Below are 17,751 nucleotides of genomic sequence, written 5' to 3'. Positions count from 1 at the left end.
ACAGACCAGAAGTTCTTGTTTCTTTTTAAATTAATCTGATAACAGTTTATTGGCAGTACACAAATTGATTTAGTGGACATAGACATATCAGAAAACATGCTTCATGATTCAAAACCATCCCAAGTCTTGGCTTTGGGTGTGTAATGGGACCAGGATTTCTCTGACACAGCTTCTTTCTTCTTACCCACAATGTGGGGAGACTTTACCTAAAAGAACACAAAGCTAGCTGGCCCTAGGACCTAGTTGGCCTATATGATTGGCCTCAACTTTCTTGATGTAGCTTTTCTGCATCCACAGGCCTAAAAAGTCTCAGGCACATGGAATCTAGACTCCTTGGACTTGATGGATTTCTGAAGCCCACGAGTCATTTTCCCTGCTCTGTTGACCAGACATGTTTCCACATGGAGATGATGGGGGATCCCATCCAGAACAACCAACTACCACTGTATTTTTGTTGCATATCTTTTTCTCACAGGTAAAGTTGAGGAAAAAGTAAACCTTTTGTTCAATGACTTGTGAATACCTCATTTCATCTCAACATAGAACTAGAACTAAAATCTTGCTGGCATTACGGCCACCTCAAAGAAGTAGATTACTGAGGAAGTAGTACTACACCAGAATGCAACTGAATTTTAGGCAACTGGTTTGGCTCTGACTGCAGCTGACTCTTGTCAATGGCCCACAGATGTTGGGAGGTTGCGGGGGTTTATACAGAGGTAGACAAAAGGAGCCTGATTATATTCAAAGAGCAAGATGGTGCATTTTAACCATCAACCAGTGATGGCTGCTAGACACAAAGCTTTCAGCTACAGAATTGCTACTAGGTTTGGCTGAATAAGCATTTCATCAAAGACTTGTCATGTTCCTTACATAGAGACTATTTTGGCACTTGCCTTTTCCCCCTTATGATATCATAAATGCACATTTGGGTCGGCTCTGTTCTGTCATGGTAATGACTTTCTGATGGAAATGAGGACTCAAAAACCAAATGGATTGGATCATGATGCGGGGTCCTCAGGACTCCATTGAGTCCAGAGGGAATAGTCTCACTTTGTTAAAATTGTCCTCATATGATGGCAGGATGTCAAAGCTTTTAAAGCTGAAAGCACTGCTCTTATTTGCTGGAGAGGAAATGTAATCTTCTGAGGTATTGCCTTTCAGTGAATGGATAACTTTTATAACCCACTTCTCAAGGAAGGATTGACCCTTTCTCCATTAATCTCTCAGGATTATAGCTTTCAGTTGGAACAATGTACATTTAATTTTCTTTTTTATGAGGCAACACATTGATGATCGTGGTGATCTGCATTCAACCAACGGAGGAAGAAAAAACATTAAGCCATTATCAGAATTCTTCTAACCACTGGATGGGGCTTTAATAATTAAATGATGGCTGCTGCAAAAACTTATAATAGAACCTTGCGAGTGATTTCAAGTTGGAAGAGGCAAACAGAACAGGCTCAAATGGCCTCCTCAGGAACAGAATTACTGCTTCCAATGTAGCTAATGATATTAAAGGAAGTAAAGCTGAAAAAAAAAACCCAACAAAAACCGCCAAACCCACAGCTAAGAACAGAGCCATGATTTGTAAACTTCTTGCATGATATATCTATCAGGATGGTTGTGAACAACCACACCAAGAATGATAGGGAATAAAATCAACTCTATTATTAGACAATCACTTAGGTGACTACAGTGGTAGGTGCCAGCAAACACACAGTTCCAAACAGGGCCAGTTTGATAGAAATGTTTTAATAAAGAAGGAACCCCAAAGCACTAACTTCTTAAAGTTGCTCTCTGTAGGCAGCTTCCTAATGGCTGCATCTTATCTCCTGGAAAGGAAAACATTCCCTCTCTCTCAGGCTGGCAAACAGCAGCGACTCTGCAAAGTAGGCAGAAATGGGGCCTATGAAATGACAGTCATCACAGGAGTCTTTTGTTTCTCCCATGGAGGCACAGTTGCAAGCTAATGAAGAAACTGCAGTATTTCATTCGAGCTCCGGCAGTTATTTTCTTGACACTCAGCAAAGTTTGCCATTTAATATAAAGCCTTCTCTGCATCCAGGAAGCATCTTAAAATCCATTAACTTCTCAGTCCCGGATTTTTCTGATCCATCTTCTCAGCTAACTCTTCTTTAGTGCTTTGCTCAAGCAGTGCCATTGAGGCACTTGCTCTGGGGAACTTGATGGCTGCCATGTTTACCCCCAATTCTAGCTGGGCCATTGGGTCAAAAGAATGGCGGCACAAATTTCTCTGGCCACAATATGTTCTACATAGACTTCTGGGGACTATTTTAATGCTTATTTTTGTACATGCTTCTCAAATTACGAATAAGAAGATTGCAGAGGATACTGGCTATTTGTGGTATAGTGGGAAGCACTGGATTTAGAATCAAAGGACCTGGATTAGAATCCCTACCTGGCCCAATTACTACGTGTGTGACTGTGTATAATTTACTTAACCTCTCTGGGTTGCCATTTCCTCAGATGTAAAATGGAAGGGTTGGACCAGGTGACATGAGGTCACTTCTAACTCTAAATCTTTAAGCTTATGAGCCTTTCTTAGGTTATATCTTGTATACAGCAAGATGCATTGCTTTAAAAGTGTGTAAATTGAACTTATGTAAATCTAGTAAAGCTTCAAATACACTGCTAGATACCACAGTGCAAAGAAAATCTGCAGGGACCGTAATGGGAGTAATCACCCCCAATTTAACTCCTTTGTAAGATCTGAAGTTTCTGTATTAAATTTGTTTTTAAAGTAGAATAAAATGGGCTTTTTTGTCCTAATTCATGGTTATTTCTCCTGATAATTGCTTTTCACATTTTGAGTACTTGAGTGATTTAGCTCTTTATTGGGGGGAACAGCTGTAGGAACCCCAAAAGCCCAGGCTGTTGCTGTTTTTTTTTAAGGGCCTGGATAACTCCCTGAAACCCAGCTTCACCAAACGAGGTAAAATTACTAAAGTGTTTCTCTGCAGCTGTATTTTACAAACTGTTCTGTGGAATCCTGGTCTTCTATGCATTGTGAATAGGATTTCTGAGAGAAAATTTCATCGCTCCTGCTATTTCTCCACTCTAAAATAATAAAACTATGTATCAAAATATTCTTATCCTATCAGTTTTTCAGTATGAATAATAGCTAGGGCTTTAAAGTTCGCAAAGTGTTTTACAAATCCTATTTCACTTTATCCTCCTAACTATGCTGGGAGTTAGGTGCTATTATTATTCTCATTTAACAGACAAAGAAATTGAGACTGAGATGTTAAATGCCTTGTCCAAGGTCACACAGCTACTAAAGATCTGATGCAGGATTTGAACTCAGGTCTTCCTGACTCCAGGTCCAGCACTCCATCCACTGTGGCATCTACCTTCCTTGTATGAAAACAGTCTTGAATCCCTCTGTTTTGCTATTACATTTCGTTAGCCCCTTCTAAAAGGAATCTATTCCATCAGCCCCAAGTCCCCAACTAGAATTTATGAGTTCAAGTTTTACCACGACCAAATTAATTTGAGAACTGCCATTCTACAGATTTCGGCTATTGGTAAGCCATGAAGGGGTTACTTATTTTTTAATGAATCAGTTTAACAAATTAAAAAAAAAACCAACAACAAACCCAAGCCTTTATTTCCTGTTATTCCCACCAAGGGCTCTAACATGTCAGGATCGGTAGAATCCAGCTTTTTAAGATACGCCATAATGAGGTTGCAATACGACACTGTAGGAATTTATTCCCTGGCTGGATTTAGCGGCCTGTGGGCTTTAAAGTCTCATTACTGACTACTTTAAGAAGTAACGCTTTAGGGAAGTGTCTGACATGAGCAGCAATTGAGCAAAGGGGGACACACCCGATGCCATTAAAATGGCCAAAAAAAGGGCTCATATCCTTCTGATAATAACTTTAAAAAATCTTACTTCTTATAAACCAAAAGTAGTGAGGTAATACTTGCTCACAGAGTGAGTTTGAGGCTAATGAGGAAAAAAGTTACGATTTTGGCTTCATTCTTTAACAGCTTTCAAATGATGTGATATGTACTGTGGCTTATATAGAAAAGTAGCTCTGGCTAAGTAACTGAATAGCCTGGTACATGAGTCCCAGCTCACATTTCTCTTCAAAAACGCAATTCCCCAAGTCACTGAGATTGCTGTAGGGAAAGACGAATAACTCCACCTTTAATGAACAAAATTCATTTATTCTTATATCTCAGAAAAGCAGTTGACTCATTCAAATTATCTAGTTTTTGCTTTACCTAGTCATTTTGCAGTTTTTTTTTCTTCCCATTTTTCTTCTTGGTTGGCCACACTGTGTTGGGGTTAGGAAGGCAAAAAAGAAGTCTTTGCCCTCAAGTAGATTCCACTTCCCTTCCTCGGTAGCTGGTGAGAGGTTAGGCCTACTCATTACCACTGTCTCAAATACGTGAGAAGGAAAGGAAGGTGAAATTCAGTTCTCTAATCTTGGTCATTTCCTTGCAATAGGTAGCGTTTGGAAGGAGAAACAGCTGGTTAAAATGAAATTTCTACATCACCTTGGATTACCGGTTTCATTAACATGCACGACCATTTTCTTGCTCATAAAACCTATCGTCAACTTTCAAGCACAAAAATCAGCGGAGATGCAAAGTCTTCCGCTTCGAGCTTGTGCAGGCATTGCAAGAGCCTCAATCTCCTCCTGCTGATACTGTCATTCTCTTGCTTGGACACCTACAGTGGCTTACTGCCAAGAGATAAAGACGCCTGTCTGACATTTAAAGCTCCAACCTACCTATCCAATGCACTCTTCGTTCCAGCAAAACAGATCTCGTCCAGTGCCTACCACCCTCCACTAATCTGCATAAACTATCCATTAAGGGACACTGACTTGCTCCATAGTTCTGCCTGTTGTGACTTTTCTGCCCCTTAAAGGCCCAGCTCTGGTGTCATCTCCTTTAAGAAATCTTACTTGATTCCCCTGGCTGAAAGTGATAGCTCCCTTGTATCATAGCTCTTAATACACAAGTCCTATATACTTTTTACTAAACTGTAAGTTTCTTGATGGGGGGGTGGTGGAGGGGTACTGGGTTATTTTTCATCCTTATCCTCAAGCACATAGGTGCTTAATGTTTGAGTCGAATTTGCTGATTGTGGAAAAAAGTTCAATTTGAGATACCTTATTCGTAGTCTATTATTGCTTCTGGAAGATCACTGTTTCCCCTGCTAATAAAACTGGGGCATCTGGAGACCTTGGTCGTTAGGGCTGTGACTGTGACAAGGACCCTGTACAACCTGAGACAGGTATAGTTTTTCCAGTGCTAGCCTTTCATAGTGAAGAAATTGGGTCCACGAGGAGAGGTCACTAAAAGACAAGAGTGATTTAATCAAATAGAACTAGGTCCAGGGATAGGTGGGATCCTTTGTTTTCTATTCTCCCAAGCAATGGAATTCAGTTTTCACCCAGAGACAAAAAATGTTCATTTGATGAAAATCAAAGGCTGCTCAGTGATTAAGCAATAATATTACACAGCATAAATACTCATGGTTAGCTTCTGGAAGGGGCTTTCTGAACTCTGAGATAATACTTATAAAAAAATGGCTCAGGAAAGTAGGTTTATGTTTACATTTTTCAAGAGCATTTGGGAATTGGCAACTCTTTTCTAATGAAATTAATATTTTCATTTCACTTCAGTTCTTTGATGCAAAGTTCCAAAGGCTTACTACCTCAGGAAGGCACTTTCAGGTATGAATGACTGCTCTGCTTCCCCCGACCCCCGTTGGTCATGACTAAATCTCAATGAATTAAAGTTTTAATTTATATTCCTTAAGTGACAAAGATCAGGCAGAGTTCCTTCGTATGCTTAGAATGATTTCTTGGAAAAGTGTTTTTCCTTTAGGTTTCTTTATAGGCATAGTCATGAAATATGTATACATCTGTATTATCTATGATTAAACAATACACTTCCATAATTTGCTTGTGGAGTTTCTGGGGTACAAATTATCCATATAAAAATCTAGAAATTGTGGTTGACTGAATTTGGTGGCAGGGCTCCCAAGGTAACAAAGTAGGCTCTACTCCTGAGATCAGGCCTGGTCCTACCTCTCCTATACCACTAACATAAAGGAAGGAAGCAGTGAACAGTATATGGCTTCAAGTTATGGGAGCCATTGTTCTGAGTCTTTGGAGATAAGCCTCCCTACTTCATGGCATTCTTCCATTCAACCTTTTCTTGAGGAATTCCAACAAAGGCACATTAGATAAAACCACTCATTAAAATGATCTGGAGTTTTGGGGCTTCAAGATTCACTAGTACAAAAGGGGAAATTGCTAGATACCTTTCTCATATGACTATTGTACTTTGTTACAAATTAGCTAAGTAGAATCTATATCAAGTGATCGAAGCCAAATTGCTAGATCTAGTTTCTTGGGGGCTGGGGTGGGGGAGAGAGAGAGAGGAGGTAGTTTGCTTACGACACAATTAGTCAAACTATAACATGATAAAACTTCAGAGTACATGAAATTCATAATAGTTTTTCAGGGAGAAAAGGCATTAAGCTAGAAAATATAGTGAGGCATTATTCTTTGATGTTGTCAACCAGGCATGAAAATGTTTAACTGGATAAAACTAAGAAAAAGTCAAAATAGTTTAATATATTTAAGCTGCTTACAACATGCAATTAGATTTCACATTTATTAAATTTGTTTCTCCGTATTACATACAGAAAATAAAAATGAGCAGGGAACATTTTTCCATGGATGAAACTTCCACATTTATTTTTCTTCCATGTGCATAGAAAATGGCAGTGAAGTGTCCTATGAAAGAGGCAGGGAATGGGAACGGCATTGCTATACTGGACTGGACTTTGTGCTTCCAAATTACACTATTCATTTTAAAAACAAAGAAAAATGGTATTTTTAAAATTGGTAATAGTTTCTTGGGTCTCCCATTTGTTTTTTAATTGTTAGCTTTTGAAATCTCTTTTAAAATGACACACTGCATTACAAATGATGGCACTTTTAACCAATGTGGCATTTCCATATTTACACCAACAAAAGAAATTTACAAGACATAATAGCATACAATCTTGACATTTAGTAATAGCAAGAAAACAAGAAGGGCATCCATTTTATTTTTTTTTCTGTACAAACTATCAGAACATGACTTTATTCACATAAAAATCATCTGTAATTTGATTTGATCTACACATTCTCCCAACTCATTTTACCCATTTCGCAAACCTTTCATCACATTGCCCACACCTTCACCACACTACAGGAACTACAAGTAATTAGATCTAAAACCTAAGCAGAGCTATAAAGTTCTCTTCCAATGCTTTCCTCGCTTTCCCGATAATTCCTCAAAGGAAAAAAAAAACACCTCTTCCCTTGTTCCTTCCATTTCACTTGCATGTTTCACCATCCAGTCAGCAAACATCTCTCCATCTCAACTGAAACAAGGTTAGGAAGAAAAGAGTTCCTCTACTGAGCTTCTTGATGCTACACCCACGAGTCTGGTGACCCTGGGTACTGTTCTGCTCTATAAGAAGGTCGTCTAGTGGAATAAAAGTCTACATAATTTGTTGTTGATTTCAGTCCATACTGTGTTGTGTAATCAGTAGAAGCTGGAAAGTGAACTCGATCGTCAAAATAAGGGTCTTCATAGCTATGAGGAGACTGCAAATACAATCTGTATGCATCAAAGTTCTTTCTGTTGGAGTCATCTTGACTATAATACAGCTGTGGATGCTGTTGACAAAATGAAAAAAATAAATAAAAGTAATCTTTTGAAATGTGAATTTAAGGAAAAACATGTGTGTTCCTTTTTTAAATGTCTAGGACAGTAATTCATGGACTTAGGTTGAAAAAAAAAAGTCTTGGAGAACCCAGTACATTTATTAGAAGACCTTAAACCTTTTTGTAAACCCTAAGCCCCCTCCAGCTTTAAACCTACAGGTGAGTAAACTGACTTCACACAGAAATAGAATCAAGGGGTTATGAGAAGCCCAAGATACCAGGTACTCTGTATCTGGATGCCTATACAATGAAAAAGAGGGTTAAGATTTTGTACATTTATTCTGATTGACCAGGACTTTGCCGACCAATTATCTGTTTTGGTACAAGATCATATGGAAATAATTATTTAACTTTTTTTTTTTTGTTGAGGTAGTGGTGGAAGGGCATGTACCTTAGACAATAAGATTTAGTTGTACAATCTCTTTCAAAGTCAATTTTCAGAATTGTACTTAGAGGCTATGATATTATTTCGATTCCCCCAGTTCTAAAAGAGACAAGTTCTCTGCCTTGCTCATTTTGGTGAATAGAGGCTTTTGAAATTCTGCTTTGAGTAAGAATTATAGAAGCAGAGGCAATCTTTAGTTAAGAGAGGAATAAGATTAAGGGGTAAATATGGATAGAAAGGAAAAGGCATGATACTAACACACATATTTAAAAGGCAAACACTACACCTGGTCAGGAGAAAGTACATGACAATGACAGTGCATATCATGCTACCTTTTAGCATTTTAAACATAATCATTCTAATTTTTTTTCTTAAAATGGTTTAAAAAAACAAAATTAGGCTTGATGGTTCAAATACTTCCATTGTCTCATCACTATGTCAATTTCTTGTTTCTTTGCAATGCTTAAATCACAATATATGATATCAATACCACAACATAGAATTAAATCTCCAATATTACAGAGAAAATTATATCTAAACTCTTCCTTTTCAGCTTGTTAGAGATATGATTCTTACAGTCCTTTAAAAAAACCCCACAATACCCTTCACCCCCACCCCCAGGAACTATGGTATGCTTGGCTCGGGGCAGATGAAAAAACCTTCTTTGGTGGAGAAAGTTGTGAAATGAGAGAAAGTGTGGAACTTTCTTATCTGGAGGTTTTAAATCACATTCTCTTTTTGGGGGGAGGGGTATTGTTTTTGCTTAAATTGTACTGGAGGGTGACAAGATGAATTAGATGACTTCTTCAGGTACTTTCAACATTTTAATTCCTTAAAACTCTGGTGGGTTACAGAATAATTCTTCAATGGCTCAAGAAAAACCTCAAGTTGTTTACAAGATTGGCCTCAGAGACAGAAGGAAAAACAACACATCACGAAAGGAGAGAGAGCTGAGCTGATGAATGTCCTTCAGTTCCTACTTTGGCAGACTAACTCAATCTTGGCTTCAGTAACTAACCCAGAGCAGCCAGGACTCAATACGTCCCATACACCCATTAGCCAGAAAAGCTGTAGAAGAGTCCACTGCAGAGGAGGAGAGTGCTTTCATAGAGGTGAACAGTGAGGTCAGAGAAGGATGTGGCCCCTAACTCTCCCCCACATAGAGGAGGAAGGAAAAGACTTTCAAGCTTAGATGAAAAATGGGCAGGGAAAGGCTATCACAGTATTAATGAATCTCCAGTATGTTTGAAGACTTCTCAGAATGGATTAGAAAAGCAATGAGTGGTTGCTTTCCATCATCTGTGTGGTACTGTTAATAGCATCAATTCCCAGACTCAAGGATCTGAGAATGCTTCGGAAAAGAAATTTGCTCAAGCAGCTGATATCAAGTGAAAGGGATTCTACTCAGTGGTGTTAGCTTAGCGCAAAGATTTTTATTATGTTTTGTTGATCCCTGCTATCAGCATTCTTTTAAAATGAGATTGCAAATTCACCTGTAGCCGTCTATTTTGTTCTCTTGCTGGTGAGGAATAGGAACTGATGTAAATTGGTGAAGGTTTGCTGGAGCCTGTAAGAAAATATTTTATGAAGTTAAAACTAGTGCTTCATCACTTAGATCCATTAGCCTTTGCAGTTTGACTACACTATGGCCAATGATGTCCTGAGTTTAAGCCTGGATAAGACTTGCTCTTCTCTGTAGCCCTTTCAGGCTTACCAAAGTCAGCATTTTGGAATCAGAGACTTAACTTGGCCTCCATTCTCTTCTGAACCATCAAAGAAAAATGATTACAGCAAACACATGCCTCATGTATACTTTTGTGATAAAATTGTAATGGAAGCTGCGACAATGCAGAATTTATCAGAAAGCTTTCTCCTTAACTGCTGAGCAGTGTGAACAACAATTCAGCCCATTGGTTGAGGTGTGATTCAATCTTTGTAAACATAGGCAGCTTCATGTGAAGGATCTCACTTGTTGGGTTCTTGGGCTGAGGCTTTGCCCCTTGGGCTAGAGAAGGACAGCTCAAGCTGGAAATAGGAGCAACATTTGTCTTTCTAAGGTTTCTAAGCTAAATCACTAAGGAAAGGAAGAGAAATATAATATGCCAAGCTGAACGCCTCCAAAATATCAGTTTGAGCTAATACCCCAGTTAAGAGAGAGGATTAACACGAGTTCAAAGGGGTTAATTTACAAGACATAAATATACACATGATATTCTTCCTGCAAGTCCAAATGCCTGTTTACAGTCACAAGAAACAGGCAAATTAGGGATTTGTTCCTGGGAGGGTCCACGAGAAGAGTTTTGATACTGTAATTAGCTCTCTTTACTCTATTTTTAATGCTAATATAGGTTCAAAACAAAATGAGGAAAAATAAAACATACCTGGGACAAATTAGTTTATTGATGCAAGTAAAAGAAGATACAAATAGAAAAATTAGAAGGGTTTGCAAGCTGGAAAGGATCTTTAAAACAAAGCAAGCTGCAGCAAATCTCAAATAACAAATACAGGTTTTTAATGTGCATTTCCTTGGAAAGAGCTTTATGTTTGAAATATAGCAACTGCAATGTTATGTAGCTATTAATTGCCATAGTAACAATACATGATTAGTAAACAGTTGTGCGAAATCACAATTTAAAAGACAACAGACCGAGTGAGATTACTCCCCCAGCAGTAGTTAAGCTGCCGCCAGCTTTTATTTCTTTCTTTTTAATAAATAGGCTTTTTGAACATGAAGTGTCCCTTCCCCCTTTCCCCCTTTTGTGGCTCACTGCTTTATTTGAAAGCTCTAGATTGTAATTTGCAAGACAGTCAAAAGTGTGGAAAATTTGAAATCTTCATAACTATTCAAGGCCAGATCCTCAAATAAATTCTATGCAAAACTTTCTATATCAGGCATGAAAACATTAATTTAACAGAATAGCATTTTATCCATTTAAACATATCAGTCTCACGGGAGATACATTTGACTATTTTCTGAGTCTGTTCTTTGCAAAGATACACATCCTTCTCTTTCTTAGTCATGAATTTTGGAGCTTTGCCACTCTAAGATATAAGCTAAAGAAAAGTCATAAAGAAAGCAGAGTTTTGATACATGCAGTAAAAAGAAATAAAGTGACCATAAAAAGGGGAAAAGAGTAGAAACGTAAGTAACTGTACCACAGAGTAGTTATAACTCATTTCCCATCTAGATACATGTCTCTTTTTACTTACACAAAATCCTTTTGCAGCCAATGATGGCCCTGAATTTTACTAAATTAGTCCGTTTTAGCTTAAAATCACAAAAGGACCAGGTAATAGCCAGGAAAGTGGGGAGTAGCAGATGCAAATGGAATTGATCATCTCTTGGTTGCTGTTGGGGGAATATCTCAATACAGGAGTGAATGACTTTTCAAATAACTCATATTATAGCTTCCCACACGGAGTATATGTTTGGAAATACACAGCATTGCAAAGTAGTGCATCATACACCTAACTGGTATCTTACCAGCATATATGCCTTTATGTATGACATCACCTTGGCTATTGTAATACTGCATAGATGGCTGTGTCCTATCATACTCAGAGCGAGGTTCTCTAATTCCTAACAGTGCTGGTGATGAAGATGTGCTGCCAACTGAAGAGAGGGGGGAAAAAAGAGGAAGAAAGAGAGAAGGAAAGGAAGAAGATTGTTAGTGTCTCAATAAAACCCTTCCAGGAAAAATAAAGGTCAGTGATTAGAAATAACCCAGCAGCTTGATAATAAAATCAGACCTGAAAGTTGCTGTGAAATGCAAGAGAAGTCAAGCATTTAACAAGTCAAGAAGCAAAATACAACTAAGCCCCATATGGAACTACCTTAGAGCTTGGGCAGACAGTCTGCTAGTAGAGCCAGTACTTCATATCATCTTTAATAAGCTTCTCTGTTATAATTAGGTAAATAAGAATATATTAGCCACTCAAGAGTTGTATTTGCTATTTTATTAACTTGTTTCAGTTGCTTATAAAAACTTAAGTCACTGAAACATATTTATTGAATTTCTGCATAAAGGAAAGGTATAGTATGCCTGCTTTCTAATTATTCCAAACATATCCTCCATTACGAGATGGCATGGTTATAGTGAGAAGCACTGGGATTTTAGGATGATTTAAGGTGCACTCCACTCTAAGTTCTACAAAACCTAATAGTCTGGGCTAATTAAGAGGCCCAATGAAAATGAGAAGATCTACTCTTTAAAAAGATTTAGAAGCCTACTATAATAAAGGTTAAAATATTTAATGATAGGAAAAAGTACCTATCTACACCCTTTTTATTCTTTCCAGAGTCAGAGGGAATAATTCAAATCTGAATGGGAAACTTTTACACAAGTCTTTTTTTCTCCATTTTTAAACTTACCTTGCTTTTGGTGTAACTATAATTAATTATTTGCTAACATGGCCAATGGTAATCTTTGACAGTGATGCCCCATAATCCCTGGAAACATTAAGTTTACAGTGAATTGTATTTGTTTGGATATGACTAACATAAATATTTGTTCTACCAGAGGAAAATGAACATAATTAGGAGCAAAACTTCAATTCACATGGAGTGGATCTGTATTCACTGCACATAAGCATGCCATTGGCAACGCCAAATTCCTAATCATTGGCTTCACTAAGATGGTACCAGCACAGGGAAAGTGCCTGCTAACCTATAATCAGTCCCATAAGCAAGATTAAGAAATGAAAGTAAGAAACTGCTCTAGTATTGAATTACCAAAGAATGATAAATATGGAAATCAAAACATATTTTATTTTGATATTATGTGCAGTATTAGAATTATTTGTATGCATGTCTTACTAGGTGCCTGAACAAACACAAATGCCTCCTGGCATCTCACCTAACAGTTCTCTTACAGCTATTTCTAGCATCCTTATTCCCTAAAGAAGGCTGAGCCTTCTGAGAAAGCAAAGTTGCCTTAGGCTAAATTTGGGAGCTCAAGAAGGAGGTGTAAAATAGTCAGGGGTTTCCTTAAAGGAGCTAAGCACAATTTAAAAAAAATTAAGGCATGTGTAAGTCTGGACATAAATGACTTCAAAAGATTTCTCAATATAAAAAGAGATAGCAGATTATGTGATAAGAGCCACTAATCTCATATATTCTCCTTTTTTAGTCACATTTGTACACATGAGAAATAAGCTATGCTGCTATGGACCGTCTAAGTACAACGGATGCTAATTCGGATTAAACTGATTTAAAGCCAAATAGAGCGCAAAAAATCTACTACTGTCACCTTTTTTAAAAGTTAAGAATTACATTTATCAAACTCATTTGTTGGTTTAATAGTCATTTCCCATGCTTTTCTGTTGGTCTTAAAATGGACTTGCTTCTCTCTCTGTGGTTAAAAGACCTACCAGAAAGAAGGAATAAGAGAGAGTTTCCAACTCATATTGCTAGAATTATTGGGCATCTATCTGTCCCTGTGACACCCGAACCTGACAAGCTGAAGCCTTCTTGGATTGAAGTATAACTACCATGTCTATTGTTCTTTCAGGGAGAGGATTGGACCCTTTTTTTTTTATTACAAGGGTTTACATATTAAGAAAAGCAAAGGATCACTTATCAGGCAATTCCAACCTAAAATACAGTAGACAGCTCAACAGCCTACAGGATCCTTACTAAAAAGCAGGGCTTCTTAACACAGACCCCCTTAGCAGGCTGGTGAAGCATATGAACCCCTTCTCAGAAGAACGCTTTAAAATACATGAAATCAAATAAACAGATCACTAATATATTAAAATGTAAATTTTAAAACCTCTTATTACCTAGTTAAGGCTCCTGGCTTTGGAAAAGGTGAGGAAAAATTGGACAGAAAGATTATAATTACTCTCCCTTGCAACAGAGAGAGACAACTAGAGAACAGCATTGTTTCTTTCTAAAGGGTAATTATTGTATTTTCCATCAATTGGAGAGAATATAGGGGCCTAGCTTCTTTCTCCAGTCTGTTGTTATATTTGTATTTTTTATAATTAGATGGGATAACTCCTTTAAAACCATACATGCACAATAAATATTTTACTCCCCATTCTCCCCTTTCCCCCAACCACCACCATGTTTGTGGACCCCAGGTTAAGAATGGCTGCTTTAAAGGATGAGAAGAGGAGACCTACACAATTAGTAGAGACAAATGAAGATTAGTGGAGTTAGTAAAGTCTTCTGTTCAAGGACTGGGAATGATAGGTTCTAAAGTAGGCATATATAGTCTTCTCTAGCCAAAGGAAAAAAAGGCAGGAGAGAGAAATGAATATATTCCCAAGAGCCCGTTTCCCTACTGACCTGATTGAATGATAGGTGACATCTGTTGGTTGGTAGTTGAGAGGGAAGGGTGTGATTTGAATCTCTCGCGCTCTAATGTTGATACAGGTGTAATAAAATGATTTTGATTCCACCCATCCTGTGGGGTTAAAAGAGAAAAAAAAATCTTTTACATTGAATCATGATATTTTGTTGTACTAATTTATCAGGAAAGTGTTTTCAAATGAATGCTAATTATGCCACAGCTATCTTTGTACTTTACCTTTTTATAAATGCTCCGTAGGTCCCGATATTGCCATAATGTGTTCAATACCTGGGCTGCTGCTTTCACCACTTTCAGGGATGATCTATGTAGAAGAGAGTTACGGTAATGAATTCAGGTCCTTTTCTGTCTGAACAGCAAAATATCAGACTCCACATGACAGGATTCAGTTCACAAACAAATGGACAGGGGGTCACCCTTCTAAGAACTCCAGCTCACAAAAGTTCTTTAGAAAAATCATCAAATCAATCTAATGTTTGGGAATTGGTCACATTCAAGTTTTGGGAGGAGGAGGAAACTCAGAAGTGAACACACAAAGTGACTAGCTTTTCACAGCAAGACTGAAGTCTGCAGAACATGGGTTAACCAATGTAGAAGTGTTCCCTTGGGTATCAGTCACACAACTTTTCTAGATCTTAACTTTCCCTTTGCCATTAACTACTACCTACCTCCTACATCCTGGGTGTCTAAGGAAGAGTGGTCTGGAGGCCATATGAGCTCTGAAGATAAAATGAATTTGGTCTTCATTTCCTAGCATTTAATGAGTGTGTCATGGGTGCTAATGCTTCACTAGCTCTATGGTTAGCTTTCTAGTGATGGAAGAAAGGTACATGAAGGACTAATATCTAGGAAAACTGACAGTTTGGGCAATAGCTACTTGGGAATTCAGAAGAAATCACAAACTGAGGACTCAGAAAGTCAATCTCGAGTATGCAAATTTTTTTGAGAACTCATTTTAATATACAAAATTTGACTTTAGATATAGCCACTTGATTTTGTTGGAGAATAAGAGAATTTTAGAGTTAGAAAGAACTTCAGAGGCCATGTAGCCTAATCTATGTCCAAAAAAATCCATGTCCTTTACTACAATATAACTGGTCATTCAAACTTCTGTTTGGAAACCTCTGATACCGGTAACTCACCTGCTCCTGAGGCACCCTGTTTCCCTTTTGCCTAGCTCTTATTTTTAGGATATTTTTCCTAACATCAAGCCTATAGTGGATGTGGCATGTTTTCCCCATTACTTCTGACTTTTCCTTTGAGGAACCAAGCAGAACAAGTCTAATTCCTTTTCCTACCATTTTGGTCAAATTCCCATACCTGTTCCTAGTTACAAAATGGAGCCATAAGGTGAGAAATGAATAAGCAGTAGTTCTCCTTCTATTTTTTATTTCAGTGTATACTGAAGAGACATCCTAAAAAGCTTATTCAGGTCTGGGTCATGGCAGCATTGTGAAGTAGGAAAATTTTGGAATTCCCCCATCCCATGGTCTAGAGTTGCTCAATCATCCTTACAAAAAAATGATAAAATCCCATTAAATCAAACTAAATTAGTGACTTAATTAGGATTAGTTGTTTTACAATGATTTAATTTATATTTTGAGTAACAAAAACAAATATGATAAATTCCAGGTACACCAGACAAACCATTGGGGGTGTGGGGGGGGTGTGGTACTTTTTGATGAAGGACTTTCTGTCACATTATTTAGGCTACTTTTTCTACTTCTGACCTTAGTTTCACTGTAACAACAGACCTCATTCCCCTTCTTTAAGGGCAAAGTTGATGGGATAGCCACAAAATAATTAAATCTGAATTTAGGTGGTAGAGCCATAATAATTTTCTTATCAATACTGGGAATGTTCTTATCAGTGAGTGACACAGTGGGCAGAATGCCAGGCCTAGAGCCACGGACACTCCTGAGTGCAAACCCAGCCACAGACACTTACTAGCTGTGTGAACCTGGGCAAGCCACTTTGCCTCAGTTTCCTCATCTGTAAAATGGGGATAGTAATAGCACTTACCTCCCAGGGTTGTTGTGAGGATCAAATGATACAACAGTTCTTAAGCATTTAGCACAGCATCTAGCACAGTGTAAGCGCTATACAAATCTTAGTTATTATTATCTTTACTGAAACTTCTACAAACGACCTCATCAAGCAAGAATTTTATAAGTTTAGGATCAGAGGTAAAGGGACCACTTAGTTCCATATGAATCATGTTACTTTACATATAGCAGAAAACTTCTGAATTTTCCAAACTTGGACTTTAAAAGCTTAAGGTTTTTTTTTAAAAAATAGACTATAAAGGTCATATCTAGTCCATGCTTGTCACAACTTCCTTTATCCCTTGCCCTAGCATTTCCAGGGTTTCACACCTGGCCAACGATGAGTATGATTTACTCTTGTACATGTCCCTCTGTGTTCATGGCGGGCTCTTGGATGGGGGCTCCTTTGGATTCTTCATATTGCTAATAATTTTACACTTCCTCTTGGCCCAATTCCTCAGACTTAGTTGAACTGTAACAACATTTTGCACTTGACTACTCTTGCTTTAGAATCTCAAGGGGGTGGCGAAGGGGAAGATGGCAAGAAGATGGGTGGGTATCCCTTGTAATTATTGGTGTCACTTCAGACTTGCCAAGCATCATGTTTTGATTAGTCCAAATACTAAAGTCTATTTGCACTCTCCAACAAAGGGGGTCTTGATTTGTTATGTGGCCCCCAGGTTGGGGCTTGCACTAATGCCACCATGATGTTTTGATGTTAGGCAGAGTAGGCTTATTTAGAATAAGTTGGCATGTTTTAGGATGCTACCTATTTCAGGGTGACAGTTATCCTGCTGTTTTGAGAGGCTCATTTATCATTATGGTGTAGGAGATGCCTAGCCTTCGCAACCTGACATTTCTTTGGGGAATTCCACTGATTAAGTGGGCTAAGCTCAATGAGTAGTCTAAGGCAACTTTATAGCCTTGATCATTGCCACAGCACTTTCCAAAATATTCCTTGTGCTACTGATTTTCTAATATCCCTCTTTGTTACTTTCTCAATTGGATTTTATCTTGGAGCAAAGAGGTACTATACAAACCAAGAAAGGGTGCTTCTAGGTGTTATATGATCAACATTGACTAAGAGAACTGTTTTAATGCTATATTATGCAGTTGAAAGTGGAATTCTGAGGGAAAAGATATTATTTCTTTATTATAGCCAGTTGCAGATCCTGGAAAAAGGGACAAGTGAACAGTGGATAAATTCTAATGTAGGTTAGCCTTAATATTCTATTTTAAGG

The 17,751-nt window shown here is 37.9% G+C and overlaps 1 protein-coding gene across 11 annotated transcripts in view; it reads right to left on the bottom strand.

The window, feature by feature from the left end:
* Window positions 1-6,644: 6,644 nt before the first annotated feature.
* Window positions 6,645-17,751, bottom strand: part of PKP4 (plakophilin 4) — a 269,712-nt gene continuing 258,605 nt past the window's right edge. For 7 of the 11 annotated variants that reach the window (XM_036743248.1, XM_036743249.1, XM_036743258.1 and 4 more), the window contains 5 exons: window positions 14,685-14,769; window positions 14,444-14,561; window positions 11,636-11,764; window positions 9,645-9,718; window positions 6,645-7,718 (listed from right to left, as the gene is read on the bottom strand). In XM_036743248.1, coding sequence (XP_036599143.1) covers window positions 7,470-7,718; window positions 9,645-9,718; window positions 11,636-11,764; window positions 14,444-14,561; window positions 14,685-14,769 — 655 coding nt within the window. In that variant the 3' untranslated portion in view covers window positions 6,645-7,469. The remainder of the gene's footprint in view (window positions 7,719-9,644; window positions 9,719-11,635; window positions 11,765-14,443; window positions 14,562-14,684; window positions 14,770-17,751) is intronic. The other 4 variants (XM_036743254.1, XM_036743255.1, XM_036743250.1 and 1 more) reach the window with 3 other exon arrangements.

Source organism: Trichosurus vulpecula, chromosome 2 (genome assembly GCF_011100635.1).
Source record: "Trichosurus vulpecula isolate mTriVul1 chromosome 2, mTriVul1.pri, whole genome shotgun sequence".
Lineage (NCBI taxonomy): Eukaryota > Metazoa > Chordata > Mammalia > Diprotodontia > Phalangeridae > Trichosurus > Trichosurus vulpecula.
The sequence above is the reverse complement of the archived record's forward strand: the minus strand, read 5'-3'. Positions and strand labels throughout refer to the sequence as shown.